Consider the following 13,703-nt stretch of genomic DNA (forward strand, 5'->3'; position numbering starts at 1 on the left):
CCATGCTTCTGCCCTTCCCCATGTGCTGCAGCAGGGGAGCGGTGTCCAGGTTAGTTCTGTAGTGCTTCCACCCCTTCTTCAAGAGTGTTTTGTTTTGGAGAGGAGGGCCAGCAGACTCCAGGCTTGTTCTGCGGAGGTCTTAAGCCAAGGTGGTGGGACACCAACCAGCGCTTCTCCCACTGCAGAGAGCATCTTAATCCAAGGATGCCCTCTAGTGCTTGCCCTGCTCCAGCTGGGGCATGGTGCTCAATGCCAGGACTGCGTGGGGACAGAAACACCAGAGGCCACCCAGCCCCAGTGCTGCATGCCCAAAACTCAGCCCCGAAGCCACTGGGACCGACACTGGGCACAGGGAGGTGACAGCTGGGAGCCAGCCCCTTGCCCCAACGCGGCCGTCCTCAGGCTGCCCATGGTGCACAGCGCCTATTCTTAGCCCTGGCTGTGGCCCAGCTCGGGATGATTCAAGGGATGGGACGCCATCCCAAAGCGTGACGGGCCAGGAAATGCTTCCCCAATTACCAGCCCATGCTGCCTTCTGATTCACGCTGCCCCACTTTGAGGCGGGCCGGCAGGTGGGTTGGCTGTGGGATGAGCTGCGGGCCAGCAACAAAACTGCTCGATGGAGCCTCCCTTCAAGCACAGTCCATGGCCCCAGGCAGAGGCACCCAGGGGGCAAAGGGACACGCTCAAGGCCAAGGAAGAGGCCAGTGGCAGCGAGCAGGGCCATCCCTTCCATCCCTCCCTCCCAGGCCAAGCGTTCTTGTTGCCGCCTGCCCTTCCTCCCCAGCATTGCGTTGTTTGGTTTTGCTGCCAACACATCCTGTTTATTTAAAAAGGCCCCGGGACAAATCGCATGCTGTACGTGCAAACGAGAGCCCAGTCCCACTCCGAACCCGCAGAGACACGCGGCCTCCTTCACTGCTGCTCCATAATGCCAAACATCTGCTCACCTCCGACCCCACAGCAGTGGGAGGAGCAGAGCGGTGCCAGCCCCGCTGGGAGCCCCCACGCAGCCCCACCGATCCGTCCCACGCAACGACACGAGGACGGCTGCCCACATTGTCTCGCCCTGCCTGCCTGGCACATCGCATCCAGGGGACACCTGCTTCCAGGTAGGTCCGAAGACACCGAAGCTGAGAACGGACCAACTCGCAGCACTGCTCACCGCCCCCCAGGTTGCAGCGCCCTGGGTCTGGCTGGGAACAAGCAGCAGCGAGGAAGAGGTGCGGCTCCTCCCATTCTGCTTCCTCCCTCGGTGGGAGGATGTGGGACGCCGCTCCGCACCTTCACCCTCCCCAGCCCCACAGCACTGTGACGGAGCCATACGGATCCAGCCAGGGCCGCCGTGCTGCCGTCAGCCCCATCGCGCCCCAGCCCCCAGCACTCACCTCCCCAGCACCCGGCTCACGCTCACCGCTGCTCCCCGCCAGCCCCACCACCGGCCGCGGGCCCCCGCTCAGCGCCCAGCCATCCGGGCTCGCTGTGCCTTACGTTCTCCGGCTCCGAAGGCTTCCTGACGATTTGCATAGTTAAGCCGTAAACTAACCACAACATTCCTCTTATGATTTTGCAATCTGCTGGAATAACGTGGTCGCTCTAAGTCGAGTCGATGAATCATCATCTATAAACCACAGCTCTCGTCACCAGGGCTCTCAGCGCTGGCTGCAGCCGGCGTGATTAATCCGTGAGGATGCCAAGCTTTAACCTACAGCGCAGGGCTATTTATTTTCCAAACTCCCAAACCTCCAGAGAACCACTGCTCCTGCCTTTCCCGTCCCCTCCATGGTGACACACACACACCGGGCTGCAGCAGGCGAGCGGAGCCACGCGGACACCTCACTGCCCACAGCACAGCCCAGAACTCTCCACTGGGCCCAGCCCCGTGCCCAGGGTGCCGCTCTCCTCTGACGCCGTGGGGGTCCTTGGGGATGTCCACCCTGAGCCAGTCCCCAGCTCCATCCTGCTGGGATGGGGCAGGGATGGGAGAGTTTTCAGAGGAACTCTTGCCCCAGCACTGGATTTCCTGCTCATGGGATGCCACTTGGCAGCTGGATCACATCCCCTCCATCACCACCATCACCACACCCTGGGCTCCTACTGAAGGCCACAGGCTGCCCAGGGAGGTTGGGGAGGTTCGCCATCCCTTGGGGTGTCCCAGAACCAGGTAGATGTGGCACTAAGGGATGTGCTGAGCGGGCACGCTGGGGGTGGGCTGGAGATGGACTTGGGGATCTTTTCCAACCTCAATGATTCTATGAAAAACCACCTCCCATCTGCTCCTCCAGCTGAAAGGAGCGAGCCCCCACCCTGCACTGCCCGGCACACCGAGAGCTGGACACACCAGTCCCTTACCCACAAGCATACCCCAGCATCACAGCCACGAGCTCTGCACTCAACATGTTCCCAACGGTGACTACGTCACTACAGACGCTTTGGGCAGAGCTGCCCCCAGTCCCCTCCCCTCTGCAGACCCCTGGCTGTGCCTCTGCCATGCTTGGGGCACCGCTGACTCCCTTCTCCCATGGGTGACTTCAGATTCGTGGCGTTTACAACGTTCTCCAGGGGAGCTGGGGCCGAGGTCACCACACACAATCAGTGAGCTGCAAATTGAAACCAGCTCAAGATAAGGCGAAGGCCTGGGGCTGGCTTACCACGTGCCTCCTTCCACCCGCTTTCACACTGGATGCAGAGCACAGGCAGGAGGGGTTATGAATATACATATATGTATCACAAATACGTATATATGTATCATGCAAGCAGCTCCCAGAGCCCGAAGCCTCTGATGTGTCGGTCTGGAACGCCTCAGCCCCTGCTGCCACCCACTGCCACAGAGCCAGGCTTCTCATGGTCACATTTAGCACCCTCTGCTCCTGGGAGAAACCACAAATCCAAACAAGCTGCTGCCAAAACAAGGAGGGCAAGAGGAATGTCTGCTGGCTGCACCGCTTTGATCGCTCACGGCCCAGCGTTGGGTTGGATGTTGTTGGCTGGGGAAGTGAACAAGAAATGGGAGGACAGGCTCACATCTGATAAGGGAAATGTTAGGGAGCTCAGCAGGGAGCACAGGGCTGCCCCATGGCCGTGCTGCTTCTCCACTGGGTAACCACAGGACAGCACTGGGGCACAGTGACAATGGAGGAGTGCAGCTGGTAGGCCCTTGGCACCATGGTGATGGACTGAGGCCTGGACACGATGACCTCAGAGGTCTTTTCCAACCATAAGCATTCCATGGTTCTATGGCTGGGAGCCTCTTGGCACAGCCAAGCCCAGTGGGCACTGATACGTGGGGCCTGGTGGACGCCCTCCTATGGCACAGTGATCTCACCCAAGCACGGAAGCAATTGTACAGGATCCTGCTCACGCAATCCCTCCTTAACATCACCGAGGGCTTTTCCATAAGTGGAAATGTTTCTTTTCTGGGTCACTGCTGAGTTTTTTGAGAAGTGATTTGACTGCTTGCAAAGGGAAAATGACCCGAGGGGATGAATGCACAGCATTTGGAAGTGGTGGAGAGGAGCCCCACTTGCTCCCAGGCAGGGAACACGTGTTTCCTCCTCTCTGTGGTCTGCATGCCATGCTCTGCCCCACTGCCAGGCTCCGCTTCCTGGCTGCGCAGTGACCCCCCCCACTTGGCTCCCTAAAAGAGGGGATGGGCTCACAGCTCTCAGTCAAAAACTGTCATTAAAACAGCTCATCCCAAATCTGTTCCTACCGAAGCCCCACCAGGAGGATGCCATCCCCACGCAGAGCAGTGGCCCTGACCCCATCACTACTCACATGAGCATGGGACACTCGCCTCAGGGCTGCACCAACCTGCTGCTGCAGGAACACTGGTCTGAGTGTGGGGTGAGCCGGGGGGGTCACCTCACTGTTACATGACATAAATTACCACCAAGATGTAATTAAGATCAGCAGCTGGCATTCCATGCTGGTGCCACCACAAAGGAGAGTGGCCACATCCCACCCGCTGGTGCCAATCCCAAATTCTCACTGCTGTCCTTGTGTGGCAGCTGTGGGGACCTGAGCAGCAATCTTCCCACAGCAATGCATCCTTCGGTTTTCCCAAATATGGCCAACAGAGTTCTCATGTAATCACCCCCAAAACTGCAGCTGGGATTTCAGGAATGTAAGTTTCCACTGTGTTCGCCCATTGAGCTGCCTGGAGGGTGGCAGGGCTAAAGGAAAGCTGTGATGGGGCTGCACCGGGCGTACAGTGCACCTCATGGGGCATCACCAGGAATGGGGTTCAGGAGCAAAGGGAACACGGACAGGAAGAGCCTCTACTGCCACTCCTGAGACAGCCCAGCAGCAGACTGGCTGCAGTGCATGCGCTGGGGGGGGGGAAGGGGGGCAGGTTGAATATCAAGAAAAGTTAATTTTCAGAAAGAGCAATAATACACTGGCATAGGCTGCCCAGGGAGCTGGTGGGATCAGTGTCCCCAGAACTGTTCAGGAACCACAGGGATGTGGCACTGAGGGACGTGGTTGGTGGGCACAGTGGGGGCGGGCTGGAGTTTTACTTGGTGATCTTAGAGGTCTTTTGCAACTTCAGTGATTCTGTGACATCCCCAAGAGGACACAGCAGGGCTCCAGCCACCTCCAAACCTGCACATCCAGGACCAGAATGTGGTGCCCACAACAGGTTCAGTGTTTCATAGGTCCTTCCTCAGCAGCCCCTGGGGACTCCTCCAGCTGTCATCGCCACCAGTGGTGCTGTCTGACTGCAAACCTGCATGGAAAACTGAGCCAGACCCATCCCCTCCAAAAACCCCAAATCGAGAAGATCTGGGGAGTTGTTTCAGGACAGATGTCATTCCTGCAGAGTTTTGAGAGCTCAGCACGGCCCAGTGCTTTGCAGAGCCCCCTAGGAAACACACCTGCACAGGCACAGCTTTAGTGACAGCACCACCAAAATGTGTGCTTTTTATCATACACCGAGCACGGGATCAGAGCATCATACCACAATTCAAACCTTTTTTTTCCCCACTGCGAAATTACGCACTTGGAAGTTATTCCTTTTAGCAACGATTCCCTCCTTTCAGGGTTAAATAAGGATTATTTTTGGAAGCATTTGCATCTCAGGAAGCCGAACGTTGAGCACAATGATGCCTTGGATGTGTGCCCCTTCCATTCAGTGCCTGCAGGGCCGTGCCTCGCACCGGCAGCCCGTGTGTTTGGTGACAAACTGGAAGCAGAGCTGTGTGAAGTCCCCACTCTTGGCAGGAGGTTTTTAGCAGCAAGGAGCAGCTTTATGAGGAGTAGCCTTTGCCAGGGGACCAGCAGCCAGGGAACGAAGAGATTCTTGGTTTTTTTTTAATGTTTTAATAAGTAGGCCACAATGATCATCTTGACACTAGAGGAACGTTATTTCTACTGGTAATTCTCTCTCCTTTTCTCGCAAGCCCCCCGCAGCCTCCAGAAGCAAATAACACCACTGACCTCTCCATGAGAAATGGCATAAAGCAACAGTGCAGGGCCACTGGAAGCACAACTGTATCTGACCTCACTGCTCCTCTCATCTGATGAAATGCCCATCTCCCCTCCCCAGCAATAAATCAATTACATCTCACCTCTGGCATTAACCACTTCAGCCCTCACAGAACCACGGAATCGCTAAGGTTGCAAAAGACCTCTAAGATCACACAGAGGTGGTGACGCACTGGAACAGGTTGCCCAAGGAGGCTGTGGATGCCCCATCCCCTGGAGGCATTCAAGGCCAGGCTGGACGTGGCTCTGAGCAGCCTGGTCTGGTGGCTGGCGACCTGTACATAGCAGGGGATTGAAATTAGATGGTCTTTGTGGTCCTTTTCAACCCAGGCCATTCTATGATTCTATGATCACCAAGTCAGCTCACCCCCACCGTGCCCACTGACCACGTGCCTCAGTGCCACATCCCACGGTTCATGAACACCTTTAGGGATGGTCACCCCACCGCCTTCCAGGGCAGACTGCACCAATATTTCTCCACTCTTTCAGAGAAGAAATTTTCCCTAATTTTCCACATGTCCTCAGCAGCAGGAGTGACCACGAAGCACACATGGCACTGGGAACACAGAGCAACCTCTCCTGAAGGCACAGGAGGACGGTCAGAAACCCCAGTGCCCTTCCTGCTGACAGCCTGCCCCCAGCTGTCCCCCCACGCTCATGCTCCCAAGCCGTCCTGACTTCTCTGGCCCCAACAGCCCAACATTCTCATTCCCCGTGCTGGATCACACTTGTGACAAAGGGCAATCACCCCTGCAGCCAGGGACACCTTGGGATGGTTTCAAATACCAAAGCACGAACAGTACCTGCTGGTGTAGCAGCGGCCACGGGACACAGACCCTGCAGGCCGCCTCTCCCCCTTCACACTTGTTCCTTGCTCAGCTTAACATTGAAAGCAGAAGGAGCTGTGCTAAACGTCTCCACTGCTAACAAGAAACAAATGTGGCCTCATGTTCTAGTTGCTGTGATCTAACAAAACAGACCCTGGTAAACACTATAAAAATGTACTGGAGGGAACCACCCTGGGTTTGCTGGGAGAGGGAGTGGATAATCTAATAGGGTTTTATCCATCACTAATGTCTCTGAAAAAAAAGAAGGGAAAATTGGGCCCCATCCATGACATTCGTCATGTGCTAACTATTCTGATGTCTTAATGCTGCAGAAATCAAACTGGAGCAAGGCTACCTATCTGTCTCCCAATCAGGATCTAGATCCAAGTGCTGCTTTTTATGGCCATGCAGCACGAGGAGCTGTTTATGTCATGGTGATATGGGACAGGACAGTTTTTCCATTCCTATTCCCACGTTATCCAGGGAGATGCCCCGTGCCACCCCCTCAGTAGGTGGGCAGTGTCTCACTTCACCCAACTGGGGTAGCACAGCTGTGCTGAGTTTCACACCTAGGCCGTGGGACCCACAGGTTCATCCAGTCAGCCCCACACAACTCCTGACGCATGGTCACCATTTGCTCCAACCCCTTTTTCCAGCATCTTGGGTTTGCTTTTTCAAGCCACTGTGACCTTGGCACGAGGACAGACAAACATCAACTGCCAGAGCACAAACAACTGCCAGAAAACAGCACGTTCTGAAAGGCTACGCAGAGCAAACAATCACAGCCCACTGCAGCTCACAACCGTGATCTCCATTTGCAGGTGGAAGGAGAGCTGGGGATGCTCAGCCCCAGGCTGGCACTAAGAACACGTGTCACCACACCTCCTGAGGGACAAGGTTTCCGTGCACTCCTCTGCCCTTACCTGGCTTTTCCCACGCCGCCGGTAATTCCTCCTCACGAGATTCTTGTAGTTCTCATTCTTCTTGGTCAGGTAGTAGTACAGGACGCAGTCTGCCACCGTCTGCAACGACACGGGCAGGTCAGGGAGCGGAAGGCTTTCAGCAGCAGCATTCAGCCCCTGCCATCGCCAGATCCAGTGCTTCTGAAGGGCCGCGGCCAGAGCAGCTTCCCTGCGTCACAGCAGCGCTCTGCCCGCCGGCCGAGGGGGATGAGGGACATCGCCCCGCGCTTCCAAGGGACAAAACGGGGCCTTTCCCACAGCAGTGCCGAGGCGGAGACGGGGATGCAGAACAACGGGAGCCTTGTGCTTGGAGCAGAGCGCGGGGCCAGCCCGGGGCAGGGGGCAGGGCTGACCCCAGATGACTGTGGCAACTAAAAGCACAACAAGGAGAGCTGCCTGTCACCCTCTGTTGCGGTGGTGCTGCGCACAACCTGCCACGCGGCTGTCAGCAGCCGTTACTTCCAGCTGCTGAGCTGAGCCCCGCTGCCTGAGTGCCTCCGAGCCCCATCAAGCTGCAGCTCCCGTGGCTCTGAGTGCAGGGCTGGGCGCACTGGGGAACCGCTATGGCTGGGATGCAACTCTGCTCCTGCCCACGAATCCCTCCCCTCACAGCGTGGGCACCTGAACTACATCCCCACGGAGGGGCTCGGCGGCTGTGTGAACAGGACCAACCTGCAGACCCCCACATCCCTCTGTGCCCGGGCACAGGGCTGCGCTCTCCCCACCCTTATGCAGAGCAGAACCATTTGCAGCAACAGATTGTAACTTTTAAAGTGTTAATTGGATGCCTTTCTAATCTAGCCCTGATTATACACACACACACGAACACAAAAACTTACAGTCATCTGTTCCAAGGGCTAAGATCACTTTTTTTTTTTTTTTTTAATGCAATTTAAAAATCTATTAATTCATTGCATTGAGCCATACTTTGCATCTCTCTCCAACTGGATAATAGATGTGTTCTGTATCATAATTACAGCCTGATTTACAAACGAGTACAAATAAAATTAGAAGACATTTTACAGCTTGGAACACAGGCTGGATTGTGAGCATCATCCAAGTCCCAACACTTTCAGCGTTAACAAGTGAGAAAGGCTGAAATGAGCCTGGTGCCTCACAGCATGCCCAGCACCACGAGGCTGCTGCCGCAGTGCTGCTTTGGACAGGAAAGTTGAGCTCTTACAAACCATCTCCCCAGGCAGAGATGTGCACGGTCAGAGTGATTTAAGCTGGAAGGGACCTCTGAGCCCAATGCCCTGAAAGCAAAGGGCTTCCTTGCCTGAACAGACACTGCGTGGATGAAATGTGGCACGAGATGGGCAAAGGAGGTGACTACAAGGACTAGAGAATCTACGGCTGTTTCTACCACCTGGTTCGCCTCCACCCTTCCAGGTTGGGTCCACCCAGGACTTACCCATATGGCCTGTCCCACAGAAGGCACATGGCCTTGCTCAGAACAGGACCAGAATGTACAATCAAGGAGAGAGCAGAAAGCTTACCTTCCTGTCCAGAAAGGAGGCAATCAGGCCAAAGTTCTTAGGGTGCTGCATGAACCTGCGGGAGCAGAAGGACAGGGTGAGTGCAAGCACCAACTCTGACTCAGCTGCTGGCTGGGTGGGAGGCCAGCTCCTGAAGGACCTGTTGATTTGGGAACATACTTGGTGCTGCTCAGCATCCCAGGAAGATGGAAAACTGATATTCAGCCTAACAGTGGAGCTGGGATTCTGATGGGCTCATGTTCACCACAGGATGGCAGAGAGCAGGGGGATCATAAGTGCCCCAAAACTGTCTCTGCTCGACCCCACGGCCTCCAAAACATGCCCTGAGGACAGGATGGGCCCTGAGCGGGAGGAGTGGAATGGAATGTGGGCAGGACACAGTGAGCAGCTCAACCAGAGTCACTGCTGGGGCACCAAGCTGGACTGATTCTAGCACGGAATGGGGTCGTGGGTGATGGTGTGAGGTTGGGGGCACAAGGGGAAGTGGAGGACAGCAACGAGAGCACGATGCTCGGGCACTTAACAGAGGACAGTCACTACCCCAAAAAATGCTGCAGCCTTTCTTCCTTCAAGCGTTCTGAAGGGCAAAACTTATCCAAATATAACACAGACACCCAAGGGAGATCTCCCAAGACATGTGAGTGAATAAATAAGAGGATAACAAAGGAGACATCGGTAATGCTAAGCACAAAGATTGTAATAATGTTTTTTTGTTTTTTTGTTTTTTCAAGCAGCTGGGCTGTGGAATCACATCAGAGATCTTATGTGCTGTGCTGTACATGGCAAGAACCAGGGGGCTGATCAAAGCAGGGGGTTTTCAAGACCATGTTATCAATTGCTCTGAGCTACCTGAGAGCTGCGATCCTTTGGCCTTGTTTATAGCTCCTGAGTGCCCATCTCCCTCATTTAGTTCTGTGAGAAATTCTTCTCTATTTATGCCTTGAGCTCCCATCACCCACAGTAATGACAGAGAAACCACCGTGCACAGCAGGATGCACGAGCTGGGTGTGGGTTCTCCCAGCTCCATTAGCCAGGCATGGCCCCTGCATTAAAGACCAAGTAATTAGCCTTTGCGTCATTTGTGTGCAAGCCTGGGCTGTTTGGAGTGGTGCACTTTAAGGTTAATTAGCAGTGAGGGCTCTCCTCTACAATAGGCTTGGAATTGGTTTGCTTATTTGCTCTTTTTTGGTCCATCTCGGCAATTCTTTACTTCAGCTGCGAGCAGGAGCTGCTGCGAGCAGGAGAGGGAAGGGAGGTCCTGGCACTGAGTGTGAGCACCTCCCTTGTTCACACAGAGGGATCCCTGGGCTCCTCTGGGAACTACACACCATCTCTGAGACCTTGTGATTCTGCAACCATCACGCAGCAGCTCAGCTCAGCAGGCTGTGCTGCACAGGTCACATCTCACCGCTCCCAGGGGCTCTGCTGCGAGATGTTGCTGCACTCACTTTTCCCGGAAGGTCTCCTTCTCCTGCTCGCTCCACATGTTCATCACCTGCCGGTCCTTGTAGACCTTCATGGGGTCGTCCATGAGGCCGTTCATGTTGATGAATTTAATGCGCTGCTGGTCAGCATCGTAGAGCATGGGTGGGATGACGGCAAGCTGGCGCATCTGCTTCTCCAGGTTCTGCAGGGAAAGCAGAGAGAACGGTTGGTCAGCAGCACGGGCCCGAGGGAACCCACAGGGACAGATGTTCGAGAGGAAAGGACAGGTGGAGGAACAGGAGAATTGAAAAGCAAGCACTAGGCAGCTTTATTGCTAGGGTAATTGTAAATGAAATGCTGAAAGAGGCTATCGCCATCAGCTAGCAAGCAATTAATCTTACATTCTGAAATAAAAGGCTTTAAGATACCACGTGGAAATGCCTGACTTAAGGAAAATAGCTCCTGCCCACAGTGGGAGAGGAATCAAAGCAACAGAGGCACGGGGAGCAGCAGCCCTCCTACCCAGGGCCATGTGGAGGCCCGGTCCCCTCTAACTGCCAGCATCATGCTGAAAGCTTTCTGGAAGGGGGCAAGGACACTGCCCATGTGGCACCTGGCTGCTCTGAACACCCTGGGGGGTGTTATCCCATCATGGGAGGACAGAGGCACAGCTCAGGGCCAAAACACTGACTCTGATGAATGCAGAAAGCCCTGGCTGAAAGCTGATGTTCTCGGCCATGGCTGGGAGACGGAGACTCTCCCCTCCCAAGTGAAACCATTCACTGCAGCTCGCCTCCGTGCCAAGAGAGTGGAACCCTTGTGAAACCAGATCCAACTGAAGCCAAGGTCATGGGGATGTTTCAAGATGAATGGAGCACTCCCAGAAGACGTGGGCCAACTGGCTCATGTACAAACCATTCATTCCATAGGATTCCCCAGTGTCAGGCTGCACAGCCCATTCAAAACAAAGTGAAACAGAAAAACCTCTCCACACGCCAGCCAGGGCACCAGCCCTCTTCTCTTCCTGTTCTCTTGGCTTCCTTGGAGCGGAACTAGGGGTGAAGGGGGGGAGGAAGGAGAACCTGGTCTCACCTCTTGCTCTGAGAGCCCATCGATGATCTCCGACACCTCGTGCTCACTGCGTGCAGCCGACATGGAGAGCCCTCCACTGCCCCTCTGTCCTACCCTGCTGGGAAAGGGCAATGGGACACTCAGGAACTGATGCTCCACGCTCCATGACACAAAGCACAGCTCTCACTGTCCCTTGCTCGTTACCTGTGCCGGCAGCCACCTCTGCATCACTACAACACAAGGACCCAACCATACCCTCCCACACTTTCTCATGCTCACTTCATCACACAATGGTGATAGCATGAACGTATCTGTGCTAACAGGGAGCAATCAGTGCCATGCCATCACATCTGGTATGCAAATGCTGCAGGAACATTTAAATAAAAATCACCCATTGGCATCTATCCCCCCTCCAGCATCACCACATATCACAGCCACACAAATTCAAGCTTTCCTTACTGAGCAGGTGCAAGTTTAAAACATTTGTCAGTTCCATTTCTCCCCTTTTCTTCATGATAAAATAAAGCCTCCAAAGAGGAACATTTCACACATCCAGCTGCTTGCAGGACACTGGTCAGGGATGGTGGACACAAGACAAGACAGACACTGCTGCGGAGTCTGCTCCCTTCTTTATAGCCCCCCTATAGGAAAGAAGGGGACAGACTCTTCAGCAGAGTTGGTTGTGACAGGACAAGGGGAAATGGCTTCAAATTAAAGAGGGGAGATTTAGATTGAGAATAGGGAAGAAGTTTTCACGCTGAGGGCGGTGAGGCACTGCACGGGGTGCCCAAAGAGGTGGTGATGGAGCCCCTGAGCACTGCAGGCAGTGAGACCAGATGCTCTTTGGGGGTCCCTTCCAACTCTAATGGCTCTATGACTCTGCACACAACAGGTGTCTCTGGGCTCAGATGGAAAGGATGGTGAGTTTTCAGCAAGAAGGGTGGGAACTGTCATCCAAAATCCAGGAAGAAAGCTCTCTAACCCCACTGTGGTGTTAGAAAGCAGCATTCCTTCATTCCTCACAATACATACCAGGTGACTTGACAATCAAGCGTGTGCTCTCAGAGTCTAAATTCTACATTTAAGCAGTTAAGACATACATATGCAATACACGAGCATATTCATTTTTTCTCCATTTCCATGTTAATGAGATTCCCAAGATCTCATTAACATATTAAAATATCCTTCTGGGCATGTGCAGTAGAAGCCTATGGCAGTCTTAGACTACTTAACTTTCTCCTCATTTTTCCACCATCAGCTTCATCACAGTGACTTTTGGCCAACCTTTAGCTGTTTTTCCCCAGTTTGGCACATTTCCATCACTTGTTACGCCATAAAGAATAACTTTCTTTCTGATTGCACTGTGACCCCAAACAATACATGTGAAATCCGAGGAAAAAGCCCGAAGTTATCTTTGCACCTGGTGGATGCAAAGATAAAAGCAGTCTATTGTGATTCCAGTGCTTCTGTGAAGTAGGATTGTTGAGAAAAAACAAGGCTGTTCACACATTAAGGCAAAGCTAAACCCAAAAGTTTTAGCACAAGTGCTCATTGATTCCTTTTGGAAACTAATATACTGGCCCTTGAACTAAAACACTGCTCCCTGTTGCTAAAGCAGCCTCTATCAGGATCGCAATATGACATCTCCTCTTGGCAGGAAACGATGTGACCTCAGATGTGCTTTAAATGTGAGGCAGAAAACAGACGGGGGTGGCAGATAGGAGACAGCTCTGTCAGTGAGCCGCTGCTCCTTTCGGTGCCTGCAGCCAGTCCTACAACCTGCAGACATCCCTTCCCTCTGCCCATGCTCCATCAGGGCACGGGTGCGTTTTAAGCCGCTGACATGATGAAACCCATCCGCACACCGTGTTGGTCTCCACTTGAGCCAGCAATGAGGAACCAATTAGCGCCGTCCCACTCAGGTGGCCAGGAGGGAGCTGCCCCAGGAATTCAGCAGCAGCAGAGGAGCGGGCAGCCGCATTCCTGACATTTTTCCTCCTCTGATGGAGCTGAGCCGGGCCGCCCAGGGCAGAAAGCAGCCAGCGACTCTGCTGGCTCCTGCGCTCAGTGCAACTGCTGGTTATCCACCTCGAAGGGGAGAGATGGGACTGACGGCCATCCAGGCCCGTTCCTCCCACAGACCAACCCCACACCCATCAACAGACAAAAAAGAAAGGCTGTCCGCTACCGGCTCAGCCCCGTCCTACCGCTTCTCCTCTAACCTCTGCATGCGCTCTTGCAGTTCCCGCTGCTTCCGGATCTCAGGGAATTGCTTCTCATAGTATTCCCGCACTTTGCTCTCCTTGGCACGGCGCCGGGGGTTGTTTTCAATGCGCTCCACTTTCTTTTCCCAGGCCTCCATCAGCTGGTCATAGCGCTGGCAGAACTTCTGTTCCTGGAAGGGCAGAGCAAGAGGGAGCTCAGTGCTGTGC

General features: G+C 54.3%; 1 protein-coding gene across 16 annotated transcripts in view; it reads right to left on the bottom strand.

Annotated features, from left to right (window-relative positions):
* The window catches only part of NCOR2 (nuclear receptor corepressor 2), a 163,947-nt gene that overhangs the window by 49,640 nt on the left and 100,604 nt on the right, over nt 1–13,703 (bottom strand). For 9 of the 16 annotated variants that reach the window (XM_052691175.1, XM_052691173.1, XM_052691177.1 and 6 more), the window contains exons 10-14: nt 13,479–13,666; nt 11,293–11,389; nt 10,224–10,402; nt 8,776–8,830; nt 7,238–7,336 (exon numbers count right to left, since the gene is read on the bottom strand). In XM_052691175.1, coding sequence (XP_052547135.1) covers nt 7,238–7,336; nt 8,776–8,830; nt 10,224–10,402; nt 11,293–11,389; nt 13,479–13,666 — 618 coding nt within the window. The remainder of the gene's footprint in view (nt 1–7,237; nt 7,337–8,775; nt 8,831–10,223; nt 10,403–11,292; nt 11,390–13,478; nt 13,667–13,703) is intronic. The other 7 variants (XM_052691171.1, XM_052691181.1, XM_052691179.1 and 4 more) reach the window with 3 other exon arrangements.

This window comes from Tympanuchus pallidicinctus, unplaced genomic scaffold (assembly GCF_026119805.1).
Source record: "Tympanuchus pallidicinctus isolate F22 unplaced genomic scaffold, pur_lepc_1.0 scaffold28, whole genome shotgun sequence".
NCBI classification, from domain to species: Eukaryota; Metazoa; Chordata; class Aves; order Galliformes; family Phasianidae; genus Tympanuchus; species Tympanuchus pallidicinctus.